This window comes from Hemicordylus capensis, chromosome 1 (genome assembly GCF_027244095.1).
Source record: "Hemicordylus capensis ecotype Gifberg chromosome 1, rHemCap1.1.pri, whole genome shotgun sequence".
NCBI classification, from domain to species: Eukaryota; Metazoa; Chordata; class Lepidosauria; order Squamata; family Cordylidae; genus Hemicordylus; species Hemicordylus capensis.
Genome location: NC_069657.1, coordinates 73,200,793 through 73,217,861, shown reverse-complemented (window position 1 = coordinate 73,217,861; position 17,069 = coordinate 73,200,793). Strand labels below are relative to the sequence as shown.

The window sequence follows — 17,069 nt, the reverse complement described above, 5'->3', positions numbered from 1 at the left end:
TCTCAGATACAAAATATATCACTTTGCGTGCTTTAGAATGAGATTTCCCTGCAACAGAAATGCAGTCTTGAGGGAGGGCATGACTACTAAGTATAATAAATAATAAATTTGTCTGTTTACCATGTCATAAACTGAACAAAAGAACAGCCCTGCTGGATCGGGCCCAAGGCCTGTCTAGTCCAGCATCCTGTTTCCCACAGTAACGCAGCAGATGCTTTAGAGCAGCCCACAGGCGTGAGGGCATGCCCTCTCTCCTGCTGTTGCTCCCCTGCTTTTTGCTTCTGAGGATGGAGGTGGCCCATAGCTCAGACTATGGGCTATGTCTCAGCCCATGTCTCAGACTACTAGACATTTAATAGACCTGTCCTCCATGTCCTCCATGAATTTGTCTAAACCTCTTTTAAATCCATTCAAGCTAGTGGCCATAACCACAACCCGTGGCAAAGAATTCCATAGATTAATTATGCACTCTGTGAAAAAGCTGTTTATTTATCTATCATATTTATATACCGGGACACCTTATATGTGTATCTCTAGGTAGTGCACACAAACAATTTAAAACACAACAAATATAAAACAGATTAAAAACAATTAAAACAATTTCACATAATAAGTTAAAACAATTTCATGGGATAAAAACAATTATACAGTTTAAAATTAATTTCAGTTAAAAGCCTGAGAAAACAGGTGTGTCTTGAAGGTCTTCCTAAAAACAAACAGAGAAGGAGAGGCTCTTATTTCAACAGGGAGCATATTTCAAAGCCCCGGGGCAGCCACAGAGAAGGTCCAGTCCTGGGTTGCCACCAAATGAGCCACTGGCAACTGTAACCGGACCTCTCCAGATGATCTTAATAGGTGACTGGGTTCATGACAAAGAAGGCACTCTCTTAAGTACCTAGACCCAAGCCTTTGAGGGCTTTATAGCACTTTATATTGCGCTTGGAAATATGTCGGCAGCCAGTGCAATTTTTTTAAAATCGGTGTTGCATTATCTCTTTGGGTTGTCATGGAGACCAGTTTGGCTGCTGCATTCTGTACCAATTGTAGTTTCTGGTCTACATACAAAGGCTTCCCCATGTAGAATGCATTGCAATAGTTGAGCCTGGAGGTTAGCAGCATATGTACCTCTGTTTTAAGGCCATTTACCTCCAGAAATGGGCATATAGTAGCTGGTGTATCAGCCAAAGCTGATTTTTTTTTAAAAAAAAAAAAGCTCCTGGCCACTTCCTCAGGTTGAGAGGGCTTTGGATCCAGGAGCACTCCCAAGTTATGTACCTGATATTTCGGGGGGGGGGGTGTAACCCTATACAGAACAGGCAGATCTAAACCATCCCTCAGGTCCTGTCTCCCCACAATCAGTACCTCCATCTTATTTGGATTCAACTTCAGTTTTGTTATCCCTCATCCAGCCCATTACCTCCATCAGGCAGGCATTTAGGGAAGTTATGCCATTTCCTGATGAAGTTGGTATGGAAAAATAGATCTGGGTGTCATCCGCATATTGATAAAGTATTGCACCAGACCTCCTGTTGATCTCTCACAGCGGTTTCATGTAGATGTTAATAAAGAGCATTGGAGACAGTATGGAGCCTTGTGGAACTCCATACTTTAGTTCTCACTTTGCAAAGCAGCAGTCTCCAAGTAACACCATCTGGAATCTACCAGAGAGGTAGGAATGGAACCACAGTGCCACCCAATCCCACCTCCCACAGGCAATCTAGAAGGATACCATGGTCGATGGTATTGAAAACTGCCAAGATACCCAAAAGGACCAGCAGAGTCACACTCCCTCTGTCAATAGCCAATTGGAGATAATCCATCAGGCTGACAAAGGCAGTCTCAACCCCATAGCCCGCTCAGCCTTGAAAACTGAGAGGCCACCACCCACTCAATCACTTTGTCCAACCATGGAAGATTGGAAAGGGTTCTGCAATTAGCTAACTCTGAGGGATCCGATGCAGGTTTCTCCAAATAAGGTCTAATAATAGCCTCCTTAAGACCAGGAGGCATCCTGCACTCCCTTAGAGAAGTATTTATAATATTTACCAGACCCACTGGTGATACAATTACCAGATGAAATAAGCCAAGTTGGGCAAGGGTCAAAAGAACAGGTTGTAGGATGCACCATCCAAAGAAATTTGTCCACATCTTCAGCAAACTGAAATTGTTCCAATCTAATCCTATAAGAGGAGTTGCTGGACACTTCCACATTAGACTCTACAGTAACTATGGAATCCAGTTCAGCCCGAATACAAGGGATTTTATTGACAAAAAAGTTATTGAAGACATTGCAGCAAGTGACTGATGGTTCTAAGTTCAAATTCAAGGAGCAGGGGGTACATACTAGGCCCCTCACAACCCTAAGCAACTGAACTGGATGTGAATATGTAGAAGCAATGCAGGCAGAAAAGAATGGCTTCTTAGCTGCCCGCACTGCCAGAGCATAGATCTTCTCTGAGTTGTGATCTGTCGGATTCACACCAAGTCTTCCTCCACTTGTGCTCTGGTCATTTACCTCACTGCTTCAGCTCCCGTAGTTCTTCCAAATACCACAGGGCTAATTTTGAAGCATGTTGGAGAGGACACATAGGAGCAATTGTGTCTACTGGGCTCAGACTCTGAGGGGTGTGTTAGATCTTCCTGTGCGGGATGGGGTTACACTCCCCCAGAAGGGGCAGGTGTGCAGCTTGGGAGTACTCCTGGACCCAGGCCTCACCCTGGTATCTCAGGTGGAAGCCATGGCCAGGAGTGCTTTCTATCAGCTTCGACAGCTGCACCCATTCCTTGAAGAGGATGACCTCAAAACAGTGGTGCGTCAGCTGGTAACCTCCCGGCTTGACTATTGCAATGCGCTCTACGTGGGGCTGCCTTTGTACGTAGTCAGGAAACTTCAGTTAGTTCAGAATGCGGCAGCCAGATTGCTGGGGCAACCCGGAGAGACCATATACAAAGTGCTGGTTGTTACCTTTAAAGCCCTGAACAGCTTGGGTCCGAGTTATCTTAGAGAGCGCCGTCTTCTACATGATCCCCACCTCACGTTAAAGTCATCTGAGGAGGTCTGTCTCCAGTTACCACTGGTTCATTTGGTGGCAACTCAGAGGCAGGCCTTCTCTGTAGCTGCTCCTGGGCTGTGGAATGTACTCCCAGAAGAAATCTGCAATCTTAATTCTTTATTAACTTTCAAGAGAACCCTTAAAACCTATCTGTTTGGCCTGGCTTTCCAGGGTTTTTAATTAGTTTTAATTGTTTTAATGCTGTAACCTGGTTTTCCGGGTTTTAGTTGTTCTGATTGTTTAATTGTTTTTCAAGATATTTTAATTGTTAATTGGTGTTTATATTTATATTTCTGTTTTAATTGTTATTGGTTTTTATGGTTTCTGTTTTAATTGTAAACCACCCTGAGCTATTTTGGAAGCGCGGTATAAAAATTGAATGAATGAATGAATGAATGAATGAATGAATGAATACTACTCCAGTGATTTTATTATTTCATATTTGCACCGGAGCATTGACAGAATCACTTCCTTTTCTTAGTCCTAAATTTCCTGACAATCAGTTTCATGGGGTGACCCCTGGTTCTAGTGTTGTGAGAGAGGGATAAAAATTTCCCTCTGTCCACTCTCTCTACCTCTATTATGTCTCCACGTAGTTGCCTCTTTCCCAAACTAAAAAGCCCCAGGTACTGTAGCCTTGCCTCATAAGGAAAGTGCTCTTGGCCCCTTCATGTCAACAGGTGCAGTTTTTCCAATTTTTCTGAGGGACAATTCATTCTGGCAATTGTCATTTATACTTCCTAGCTTCCCCATATCAGGAATACTAGATGTAAATTTTTGAAACAATTTGTGACCTTTTTTTGGACATAACAAATACCCAGTACTGGTAGAAATTTAGAAAGCATCAGTCTCCAAACAAGACTAAACAAAAGTATATTCAGAGGCATATCTAGGGAAAATAGCGCCTAGGGCAAACACTGAAATTGCGCCCCCTGTCCAAGCATTTGACACCCATCTTTCAGATAACTTTACCATAATATCAGCTGAAAAATACAAGTCAAGCTCATTAATCTTTTAATATTTCAAAAACTATTTAGCAGTGGACTTAGCCAGACAAAAAAATGCTGGAAAATTACAAATTTCAGTATGCTGGGGCTCATGAAATACCCAAATACTATGCGGAGATGTACTTGGAAAACTAAACAGAAGTGCCTGTCTAATTCTCTACTATGCATTGTAGCATCACCATTACATAAGTTTTAAAAATCAATGGAGAATTTGACTTTTCACAGATACTCTGTAAATAATTAAAGGATATGCAGAGTAAACTGTGTCACTGCTTGGAATATATTCTAGTCTTTCAGAAAGACAGTTAAAATGAGAGAAAGAGAGCAAGAAACTCCCAGTGGGCCTTAATATTAAGGGTTTCACACTGATTCAAAGACAAACTCACCATTAATAGCCATATTAGCAAGACATCACATTTAACTCACTTATCACAAGAAGCAAAGTAAGAGCAAATGAATACAATCCTAGCTCTTAAGCGTCAGCTCAGTATTCACAAGCCCTGATTCTCTGTACATAGTGCCAATCTGAATATGTGTACAGTGTCTTATATTATATTTTTATTATTATTATTTTTACCCGTAGCCCCTTTGGGGGGCTTCCTAAAGGCTGGGGGGGTTGCAAAGATTCCCCCTCACCCCGCTGGCCTCTAGGGCCTCGCAGGGACCATTTGAGCATGTGGAGTGGCCGTTTTTAAAAATAATCTTTTTTTTTTAAAAAAAAAAAGGCCACTGAAAACAAAATGGCCACCGCGCATGCTCGAATGGCCTCTGCAAAGCCTGGCATGACCTAGAGCCTCACAGAGGCCATTTGAGCATGCACAGTGGCCATTTTGTTTTTGGCAGCCATTTAAAAAAAATTAATTTCTCAAAATTGCGCCCCCCTTCAAGTGGTGCCCGGGGCATGTGCCCTGCCTGCCCTACCCCTAGATATGCTCCTGAGTATATTAACACCTTCGATTCTTGTAGATCATGCATGGGGTCAGCAATGGTAACAGTAATGCTTAAATATGACCAACCTTTCCTCTCTGTGGTTTTGGGGAAAATATTGTCTTCCTTTTGATTGGTTACTTTCTTAATAGATTGTCAGTTCCTCACAAGGAGAAAGGATAATACTGTTTCTCTGTGTACGATTTTCCCCCTTCAGTACTTCGCTGATATTGATGAGGTGGACTCCTGGCTACGAGAACAGCAAACCCTCCTAGCCAGCACAGATTATGGGAAGGATGAATCCAGTGCAGAAGCTTTGTTGCATCGCCATTTCTGTCTGGAGAGAGAAATTGCAGCGTATTCTTCAGAAATAAGTCGCTTAGAAGAGCAAGCTCATTCCGTGACACAGAAGGCTGCATCTGTGGTATTTAACTTCTATCTGATCTTTTCCCCTCCTTATAGCTTTAGTTATGAGTCTGATCCAGATATATTTGCTATCACTTGCTGATACAGCCAAATAAAACCTGATTCATACACTGTTATATCCCTAGTCCTCATACCATGCCTTGATTGAACCAAATTATCTTCTCTTTTTCACCTTCAGTGCATGTGATCTCTCTCTGGTAATATCCACACCCCCCCAAAAATCACTTTTTTTTCTTCCATCTTTCATTCGAGCTATACGGCAGTCTTACATTTGTGTCTTCAATCCTCATGCCTACATATTTAATCAACACCCTACAATTGTCAGATGCTAATTTGTTGTTTGTTATTATCCTATAACACCTAGTCCTTAATTTGTAAAAAGAGAGGTGCTCCCATATAAACAGACCTGAAGTCCTTACCCATGATGGGATAGGCTGAATCGAGAAAGAAAGTCTTTTCAAACATTATTAAGGATCCCTTCTCTCCAGTCAACCTGCAAGTGTAGGAAAATGTCTTCGCTAATCAACACTATGAGAGAGGAGAAGCTTGTATATCCAGCTTTGTCGGGGGAGCTGATACATCCAAATTCATTGTTAGATACAATTAAACACTGATAATTCCTGCTATTTTTAAATGATTTTATCATACATTATTATGGTTGCAGTGAGAAAAAAAGAGGTCCAATTCTTATACAATCTCATTTGAACTTCAGCAACCTTCAAACTATTCAGTCTGAAAATAGCTGAAGATTACCATGGTTTGTATCAGCACATGCTTCTTCCAAATATCTATGTTTCAAAATATTATTCCTATAACCACTGGAATTACTCTTTAAGCAACAGAACAATACTTTCGTTCCAAGAATGTGAGACCAGTTTTGTAACACTCTCAAGTGTTGTTCTTACTTTGCTTTTGGAAAAAATGAGTGACATTTATAAATGAATCATACATGCAACCCTTTTCTTATGTATTCATAACTACAGGAAGCCCTCTTTATTCACGAGAGTTCCCTCCCTGCCTATTTCCACGGATAATAAAACCACAAATAAAGAGACCTTAACCCTATGAGGATTGGAGAGTTAGGTTCCTAAGCACATTGAAGTGTACTAAAAATCACAAGAAAAAGCAGAGGGGAGCAGAAATAAGCACAGTGCCTTGCTCTCCAGCTCCCCAGCAATGCCCTCCAACTTTCCAAATCCTCCATTTAAAAAAAAAAATATTTTTAGGTTTTTATTTAATTTTAGAAAAGAGACACAAAATTGCTCAGCACTACAAAATGGCATCATGAAATGACATCAGAAGTCATTTCCAACCACTCAAGTACCACAGATAAGCCAAAATTAGCCACATTTTCATCATGCGAATAAAGAAACTGGGCCCCTATGACACAACCGCAGGTATATGAAACCGTGGGTGCCAGGACTATGGATAATGAGGGCCACCTGTATATGTGTGCCACTGAATTTCTTCTGCAACAAACTGAGAACACATTCTCTCGGGTAAGCCTGCTTACCTGAGAGAAGGCAGAAGAAGGCATGAGTTACCTGGTTTGAGGCAACGGGAACCCATGGTGTCTTCAGTCTTGTTGCAATTTTATAAGTCAAGTATAGAGCAACAGCAAAGAAATAAATATTAAGAGGATAGTGTGGATAATGTAGTGGATAATAGTGGGTTTCTGCCTTGACTGGTACTGAAATGTATGTACATACCGTGTTTCCCCGAAAATAAGACAGTGTCTTATATTAATTTTAGCCCCCAAAAATGCACTAGGGCAATTAGCAGTACATCAGAAATTACTGCTAGGTCTTACTTTCGGGGTAGGTCTTACTTTCAGGGAAACAGGGTATATATATTGAGTTTTTGAGTGATAGAAGTCTGAACAATAAATTTAATCCTGTTGCACTTTCTGTTGTTAGATGGTGTCAGTGCCAAGCACAAGCACAGAGGTCTATGACAGCACAAACCAGAGACTAGCCAAGCCACCAGCAAATCATTCCATGCCACGGACTTCTGCCAAAACTACATTCACTGGTCCATTTGGCTCCGATCCTCACTTTGTTGCAGAAAACATCTGGAAAACCCAGAATAAGATTGGCTTATTATATGAAAAGCTTCAAACAATGACTGAGGTATGATGTTTTTCTCATAGTATCCTGGGCCCATTTTCCCCTCATCCAAGACACCAAGCCACCTGCCAGCCTCTTTGCTAGTCCGGCACCAGGTATGGCAACTTTGTGGAGATTTCACAAATGTTGGGAGAAGCATTACTTTGGCTCTGATAGTATTGAAACTGGTGTTGCTTGCTGATACCCACTTGTGTACTTATATTGAGACCCTTTTATATCTGAACCATGGCAGAGCTGGCCATAGTTACCCATGTGTCTGTCACATCCTTGTTGGATTAATTCAGTGCGCACAATGTAATTTGAACTCTTTTTTGGCTTTTAGCCCTTGAGACCTATCTGTTTGGCCTGGCCTTCCAGAGTTTTTAAAAAAATTTAAAAGGGTTTTATTTATACCTGTTTTCCAGGATTTTTAAACTGTTTTATTGTTTGATAGTTGTTTTATAGTATTTTATAATTTTTAATTATTGATTGATTTTAACTGTCTTTGTTTTATTGTAAACCGCCCAGAGCCAATTCTGGAAGAGTGGTATAAAAATTGAATGAATGAATGAATGAATGAATGAGTAAGTGTGGGGCTGGCCTTGAAAAGTCTTTTAAAATTGTAGGTGGTGCAGAATGTGACAACCAGGTTATTGACTGGGGTTGTTTGCTGTGCACATATATAACGGCCCGCAGGGACTTCTAGTGGTTGCTGATCTGTGTGCAATTCAAAGTGCTGGTTATTACCTAAATATTTTGAGCCCTGTTTCCAGGGGTGTAGCTAGGGAGAAGGGGGCCCGTGTCCCCCACTCTCCACAGAGGCCCCTTAGAGTGAGGGAGATAATAAAGAAAATAGGGAGGGGTGGTTCTGGGGGCCCCTCAGGAGGTTCTTTGAACCCATCTTCTCAATTAGAGCATCACCCCTGCCTGTTTCTTCTCCTCCTGAGTGAATGTACCCTCCTGACGAGATATGCTAGGAGGCTGCTCCATGAGCTGATGTCTGCTGAGGTTTGGCTGTTGTGCATATGAGATAGAACATTCTCTGTGATTGTCCCCAGACTGTGGAAACTTTTCCCCAGAGCAGATTCATTCTGGGCCCTCTTTCCCAGTACTGTATTTTGGAAGCAAAGACCTCCCTGTTTATTCAAGCTTTTGGCCAGCAAGTGTGAGAGCATGGCTTTTTTGATGTGTTTTGATGTGTTTTGATGTGTTTTGTTGTTTTGATGTGTTTATGGTTGCTGGTTTAATTTTTTTAATTGTTCTTTTAAATTGATTCTTTTGTTGTTTGAGATGCTGTGTACTGCTCTGAGCTCACTGACAAAGGGTGGCATAGAAATGTAATAAATAAATTATATTGCTGAAAACCAGGGGCTTTTAAACATATATAATTAAATATGTTGACTGCCCAATTGCAAATTCATGATAGTTAAGAGGTGGAGGTCCCACCTGGCTGTTAATCACTCTCCCTTGCCGGGCGGGCAGCTCACACTTACAACCAGGGATATGCATGAACCGTCTGACCAATGGGCACTTCTGTTTTGACACTGACTGGGATGGCAAGGAGGTACGCTGCTGCCCCACGCAAGCGATTTTGACGAGAGCACCAGTTGGGGGAACATGGCGGGGGGCACCTTCCCAGTCCCTTAAAGGTAACTTCACCACCACCAAACCAGCTGAATGCCGGACCTCTGGACCAGTTCAGCATTCCAGTAAAGGACCGCCGAACCGGCACGGGCACACCCCTATTTACAGCCTTCGTCTGAAGCGGATAGAGCTGTAAGCATGTTGGAGGGTGATTCTGTGAGCAGGAGGCTCGGGTGCTGGAGCCTCTTGCTCACAGAATCACCCTCCCAACATACTTGCAGCCTTCATAGCTTCAGACAAAGGCTGTAAGTGTGAGGCACCCGCCCGGTAAGGGAGAATGATTGACAGCCAGGCAGGACTTCCGCCTCTTTTTCAGAGGCTTTTTTAAACATCTGGGTTAAGTAGCACAGGGCTTGAAGCCAGGACCAGGAGAGTCATGCAGACAGGCAAGAACCAGGGGGCAGGATGTAAGGCAAGAGTCAGGCATACTGACCTGGAAAAGGCAGCAAGCCATAGGTCAAGAATGAAATTCAGGGTCAGTTGGATAGGTAAACTGGAAGCCAGGGGGTAAAGTGGGATGCCAAATGTCAGGAACAAAGCCAAAGGCCAGAAAACCAGATAGCCAAGGCAGAGGAAACAGACACAAAACACCATGGCCAAAAAGACCTTGAAACAGAAGCTAAGCCTGCCTCAGACAAAAAACCTCTTGCACTCTTCCTGCTGCAAAGGAAACCAATGGTTGATTCTCACCTACAGTGTTGGAAGTTGCCATAAGGGACAGTAACAGCATTGTACCTCAGCAACTTAGTGTGTGTGCATAATTGTGGAAACAAGATAATATCAGGTGAAAGAAAGGTTCACAGAGGTAAATTTTGCCGTTTTTTTTTTCTCAGAGTGGCTAAGGGATGGCACAAACCCAGTGTCCTGCTCATGTAGTAGCCTTCCTGGATTAATGCCAGAATTTTGCATGTGCTCTAAAATCTAATGATGCCAAAATGTTGCTCTCTTCAGTTCAAAATGGTTGATTCCCACTAGGAGCAGCAATCTTACTTTCTCCCCCAAAGTTTTGGGTGCTTATTCAAGCAAGGTCCAATTTTCCTCCAAACAGCAAAGGAAAGAAGGGTTAGAGGAAAGAATCCGACTTTACCAGTTCTACAGTTCCTGTGAAGAATTTCAGTCTTGGATAGATGACAAGGAGAAAATTTTCCGGACCATCCAGCCAAAAGCAGATAATGTGGAGACCATGCAGATGAAATACCAGGTGCTACTCCACCCTATGTTTTCCTCAGTGTTCTCACTCAGATCCTCTTTCCATGATCTTCTAAATAACCTCTGGACTTATGTAATTCATTTCTTATTTGCTTTCATGGGGCTAGCATAGATTCAGAGACACCATTTCATATTTCAGTAAAGGGTATGGGCAGGGCAAAGTGATTTCACAGGGAGACAAGATTCATAGAGGTCTTGGATATGGACAAGATTACATTGCAAATAAGTAGTGTATTTTAACATCATTTGTTGTGGTTAGTTTTAATACCTTGTAATACTGTTATGAACACTGTTGCTCTTGTTTTTGAACCAAGGGGGGGTTTGTGGCTTTGGCATAGATACTTACATTCAATTGTTGATTTAGAATAGTCAGTGCACAGTATCAAGTTGTCATAGATATAGGTATGTTTGAGGAATAATTACAGTTGGTCTGAAACTCTAGGGAGGGCAATTATAGTCCCTGCCCTCCCTAAATGACACCTCTGAGTGAATTAGGGGTTCCATTGAGTTAAATCAGCAAATGCTGTAGGGTCAAGTACTTTCGAATCACCTCACTTTCAAACAAAGAACTACAGTAGAACATCTGCAAGCAATGCAGAAGTAAAGTGCTTCAACACTGAAGTCAATGTGGGAGAAAATTATTATTGCTGTTTTGGAAGGCAACTTTAGGATAATAATGCCAAGATGTAAGAATGCAGACCCTATCTGAATTTTGATAGGATAAAGAACCCTTCAGGTTACCAGAGGTCTTTTGCTAATAACTGTACAAGCACAAAGAGCTAAGGCAAATTATATGAAAGAGTGGGCTGATTCTCACAATCGTTTCACAGCTGTAAGTCGAGAGGAGGAGGTGTGCACGCTTCCGCAATGCATGCCAGGACAATCAGGGGAAATGGTGCCGACGTTGGGAGGAGCTTGTGCCAGCCCAGGCTCCTCCATCCGACATCAAATTACAGATTACTGATGCAGAGGTGCACCTACTGTAGGTAATTTTGGAGCCTGGGCCTAAAGGCCTTTGGAACCCGCCTGCCTCTGCAGCAAGATAAGCATCATCCCCTTACACACACACACACACACACACACACACACACACACACACACACACAGAATTTTTAACACATGGGTTCTTGAGGGTACAAACAGCAACTGAACTCACAAGAATGTAAGAAAATAAAACAGGTATATTTATGCCAATATGCATTAGCAGAAACAATTCAACACGCAACTTAATATATTCCCATCCCATGTATTTCTTTCCCCACTCCCCGCTCTGTCTCTACGCCAGCATAGTGTAGTGGTTAGAGCGTTGGACTAGGGCCAGGAAGACCCGAGTTCGAATCCTAATTCAACCATGAAACTCACTGGGTGACTCTGGGCCAGTCATGTATCTCTCAGCCTAACCTACCTCACAGGGTTGTCGTGAGGATAAAAATAAGCATGTACACCGCTCTGAGCTCCTCGGAGGAAGAGCGGGATATAAATATAAAAAATAAAATAAAATAAAATAAATAATAATAATAATGCAGAGGTCACACTCAGCCGCCCAGCGCAGGTCACAGTCATGCTTGGCCTCCCAGCGCAGCATGGGCTGGTGGCACAGCACAGTGACCACACCACTGGACAGGCTAAAGAGGACTTGGGGGGTCCCCAGGGGGTGTGGAGGCCCTGGACTACGGCCCAGACGTCCAGGGGTAAGATCACCTCTGCACCGATGTAGGGAGGAGCTTGGACTGGCACAAGTTCTTCCCTGATATTGGCGCCATTTTCCCTGGTTCTCACAACACACACTGGGGGAGTCCGTGTACACCCCCTCCTACCTCATCCTCCTGACTTTTGGCAGTGAAATGATCATGAGAACTGGCTATCTTTAAAAAAGAAAATTCTTATATACAGTGCATCATAAACACATAGTTTAGGTCTGGTAAACTTGATGGTGACTTTAATGCTTTAATTTACATATCATACTTTCATTTTTTCAGACTTTCCTAATGGAATTAGCTGCTGGAAAGAGCCAACTGGATGAGATCAATTGCTTAGCAGACATGTTCTCTAAGAGCAGCCCTGAAAAGCAGAATGAGATCCAAATCTGCCAGAAAGAGATAAGTATGAGGTAAAATGGATTCAGAGAGAATAAAGAGCTAGCCCTATAGTGTCTAAGAACCAATTCTCGGTTTACATTTTGTACTCTGGAATGGATACCTTACTATAAAATACTGGTACCTCTCATCATTTCTGAAGTATGTGTAACTTCAGAAATGTGTAATTCTTTTTTAAAAAAAACTTGCATGCAGTGACAGGTTAAGTCTCACACCTACAAGTATTTGTCTGGAACAGGGGGTTAATTGTATATGTTTTCATCTATTATATTTAATGGAGGCATGTATATTTTTTTACTTGAGTAAATGTACTTATGTACAAAATGCAAAGTGGAAACTGGACTTTAGTAAGATTGCTATGGGCACACAAAAGTACTCTTAGATACAATACGTCGGCACTCGGCAGGATGTTCTCTGTGATGTGACACAGAATATGTATTATAAAAAGCATGTTTTAAAAAAACATTCTGAAAGGAATAATATGATTAGGGCTTACTTTGAGCTCATCAGGACAAAAGCATGGAAGACGTTTGGGACTCCCATATTTCTCCCCATAGGACTGTCATCCAGATGCAGCAGTGGCTCAGTCAATATACTGTGCTTTTCTACTCTTAGGTGGCAGTGCCTGGAAGCATTAAAGGAAGAGAAGGGCTCAGAGCTCATTGGTGTGGCTGATGTGAAGACTTTCCTTCAAGACTGCCAGAACACTCAAGGGGTGCTACAAGACAAGTTGATCCACCTTGAAGATTCAGGACATAGAAATGTGCCGTATGTTCTAGAGGCAGATAGGCACAAACTCGCAGCCTTTGAGAGAGAAGTCTTAGTCCTGGAGAGAAAAGCTGAATACCTGAAAAGTGTGGCCAAATCGTAAGAAAACTAGCCCTTTACTGCTCTATATTCTGCCCCGGAGCATTTGCAGATGGCACTTTTAGCTTGGAATAGAGGGTGTGTGTTCACATATCGGCCAGATTTGCGCCAAAGTCTGTGTGAGATATTGAAGAGAGCTTCACACACAATTCAGGTTTTTCATTGCACGTTAGAGCCTAGCCTGATTTATGTCCAGGGTAAAATAATCCACTTTTTGTGTCAGTTTTTTTAGACAAATTCAGACTTGCAGTAAACCTGTGGTAAAGCCTGCTGTCTGGGAAAGTTCCTGGAGAATTTGGTTTCAGATTTAAAGTAAGGATTGGGTGATAGTGGCAGTACTTTGACTGACACACATTTTGCTTTAGTTGGAAGTCCTAGGTTGTCCATGTTTGCAATAATGATTGCATTTTACTTTTCAAAAAGGTCTTCTGCCATAGACTGAATTGTTGGGGATTTTGATCTATTTCGATGGATTTTTAATCCACAGTACCCATTTTTAATTACCAGAGCCTAGTTTTCAAAGGATCTCAGCTACTCTTCTTTGTAAGCCCAATCAATTCACATTCAAATTGAATCAAATTCGAATCAACCCAGATTCAGTGGCAGCAGATTCAAGCTCGAATCGAATCAGGCTGATTCGATTCAAACTCAAATCAAATTGCAAAAATTGATTCATGCACATCCCCAATAAAAAGATCCAATCTAACATCAAGAATGTGTTCGGCTTCATTATGCAGTATCAAGGATACCAATCCTGCAGAAAGCAAGGTAATAAAGGAGCAGGTAGAAGACATGGAGGAGCTTCTGTTGACACTAAAATCAAAGGCAGATGAGAAGGAGACAGCTTTGCAGGCAGCACAAGATCAACACGCCTTTCTTCAAGACAGCCGTAGACTCCTGTTGTGGGCAGATGGTATGAGAGAGAAGCTGGCTAGTGAGGAGATGGGTGTCGATGTGGTCTCTGCGGAGCAATTGTTAAAAACACACCAGGACTTGCTGAAGGAGATACGTAGCCAGAGCAACAGGTAAAGTATACTGCACCAATTAGAATTGCCATGTGGATGTAATTTTTTGTGGGAGAGGTATAGTGACTTAAAAGAGATGTGGCAAGTGGAAAACCCTGGCCTCTACAAGTTTGGCACCCAAATATTCTACTGGTGTTCACTTACATTTAGATCTGCAGGTGGTACTGTTCTAGCAGGAAGGAAACCACACCAGATAATACATTAGGTTATCCCTCCTTACCAAACTGCTTTTCTGTAGGTTAAAAAAAATTAAACCACATTTCAAGAGGTCACTCACTGAGGGGATTCTCATGATCGGGCAAAAGCGGGCTAAGGGAGCCTAGCCCACTTTTACCTGGTCATCTGCTGCCACGGCAGCCATGTGGCTCCCGGCAGCAAACCCTCCTAATTCCCCCTCTCCTTAGACAAGGTTAGTGGAGTGAGTGCTCCACTAACCCCGTCTTTTTGATTATGTGTTGCTGTGGCATGGCTCCGCACTGTGGCAACACACGAGGAGACCCCCGCTGGGAGGCTGAAACTAGCCTCCCGCCCCTGGGGGTCTCTCCAGGATGCCCCGCACGCTAGCATGGGGCATCCTGGAACTCCCGGGGGCCGTGCGGCCCCTGCTCCCCACAGCCCCCTCCAGCTCCATGACAGAGCCGGCAGTCATGTGGGCAGCCGATGCAGCCACTCGGGGCTGCTTTCCTGCTCGTCTGCGGGGAGAGCAGGCTAAGCCCGCTCTCCTCGCAAACCCCTTCCTGGTGAGTCTCACTGATCATGAGACTCACCTCATTGTATAACTAAAGTCTGTGGCTGACATGATGGGCAGTGTTCTGTTGATGTTAGGGACCCACCAGGGCTTCTGTGCAACTTGAAGGGCAGCTCCAACAGGGCTGCTGCTGCAGCACAGTACTTCTTCATTGTTTCCAATGGAAGGATCACTGCAGTGCTGCCTGGAGGCACTTTTAAGTCATTCCGCAGCAACCCCATTGTGCTACACCATCAGGGTTGCCTTTCAAGTTGTGTAACAACCTCAGTGGTCTCTAACACTGACAAAGCACTGCCCATCATGTTGGCCAGACTCATCAATGAAACAGCAAATTAAATACAATACTTATCATATCATTATAATTCAGATACCAGAGCCTTTGTAAACATTGGCTGACATCTTCACTAAGGCAGTGTTGACATGCAGGAAGACGCATCTGCACTTTGGGGAATTTCCCTTCTGCCTGTATGCGTACAGTGGAGGAGGAACGCATTTTGACAATCTGCTGTGCCTCCAGAAGTGCCATGCATCACCTGAAAATATGCCCCGCTGACTGTGTGATCATATCTTAATAGAACTAATTGTTTGTTTGCATTTATGTAATTCTCAGCATAAAAACTGAAAAACTGAGAAAGAAAGAGCGACAACCCAGAAGATCCCTTAAATAGTGTGTTCCTAAGTGTAAAAGTCTTATCTTAATGGAGGAAGAGTTTGAGCTGCCTTGCAAAGATAATCCATATCTTCTTTTCATGGGTCTGTTTGCAGGTTCAGGCATCTGCAAGAACTGGGTCAGAAAATAATGGACAGTCCAACCAGTGTCAAGTCTCTGGATATTTATGAGTCCATGCACAGGCTTACTCAGGAAAGGAATGAGCTGGATGAGATGTGGGCAAAGCAACGAAAGAAGCTTCAGGAGGGTGTAGAACTTCAGAAATTCAATAGAGAAATTGATTGTATTTATGCAGCCCTTTCCAGCCATGAGGCCTTTCTCCAAACTGATAACCTTGGGGTAAGTACTAATAACTACAAATTTGTCATTTCCAAATTTAGAGTGATAGATAAAACATTTCTGCCTATACAAAGTGTAATACTCTGCAGTAGACTCTTTATGCTAATGCCCCATCCCCAGTCCCTTCCCAGTTATTCAGATTGTATACGATTATTGTTCAGGAATCCCTCACCCGTCTCCCCCCCCCACAAGAGCTCACCATTTTGTTAGACAAAAACATAAATTCCTTTGCTAAATGGATGCTTGATTTGTAATGATAACATATCTATACAGGAGTCCCTCCATATTTGTGGGGGTTCCTTTCTCCTCAATTACCACGGATAAGGAAACCATGAATACTAACTAATTGTCTCTATGGGATTATGGGGGTTAGATTCCCAGAGGTTTAAAAAAAGTGCCAGAAATGGGTAAAATTGCCCTAAAATTACAGGGAAAGTGCCCTACCATGCTCAGTTTGTCCCCAGCTGTCCAGCAATCCCCCCCCCCAATACTGCAAATCAGTTTTTTTCCTTTTTTGTTATAAACGAGTGAGAAAATGGCTTCCTTACACAAAATGGCAGATAGAAATGACCTCTGCCCACCTCCAACCCATGGCCTGTCATTTCTGCCCACCTCCGACCCATGGATACATGAAAATTAACCCCTTTTTTGCTGGGTCCCCCCTCCCATATACTGCCAATTACGGCCCACAATTAACGAGGTTCTCCGGTAGTTATAATGAGTAAGAGTAACCACCGCATATTTATTTATTTTACCTATTTAGCATCCCATTCTTCCTCCAATGATCCCAGAGCAGTGTACATGTTTATGTTTATTGCCACAACAATCTTGTGAGGTAGGTTAAACTGGGAAAGAAGTGACTGGTCCCGAGTCACACAGTGAGTTTTATAACCAAATAAGGATTTGAACTTGGGTCTCCTTAGTCCTAGTCCAACACTCTAACCTCTACACCA

At 42.8% G+C, this 17,069-nt stretch overlaps 1 protein-coding gene across 1 annotated transcript in view; it reads left to right on the top strand.

Moving 5' to 3' along the window:
- SPTBN5 (spectrin beta, non-erythrocytic 5) overlaps window positions 1-17,069 on the top strand; it is a 198,457-nt gene that overhangs the window by 34,288 nt on the left and 147,100 nt on the right. Inside the window, exons 13-19 of the mRNA XM_053313122.1 lie at window positions 5,205-5,411; window positions 7,330-7,542; window positions 10,211-10,363; window positions 12,351-12,481; window positions 13,083-13,334; window positions 14,072-14,359; window positions 15,873-16,116. Of these exons, the coding sequence (XP_053169097.1) occupies window positions 5,205-5,411; window positions 7,330-7,542; window positions 10,211-10,363; window positions 12,351-12,481; window positions 13,083-13,334; window positions 14,072-14,359; window positions 15,873-16,116 (1,488 nt within the window). The remainder of the gene's footprint in view (window positions 1-5,204; window positions 5,412-7,329; window positions 7,543-10,210; window positions 10,364-12,350; window positions 12,482-13,082; window positions 13,335-14,071; window positions 14,360-15,872; window positions 16,117-17,069) is intronic.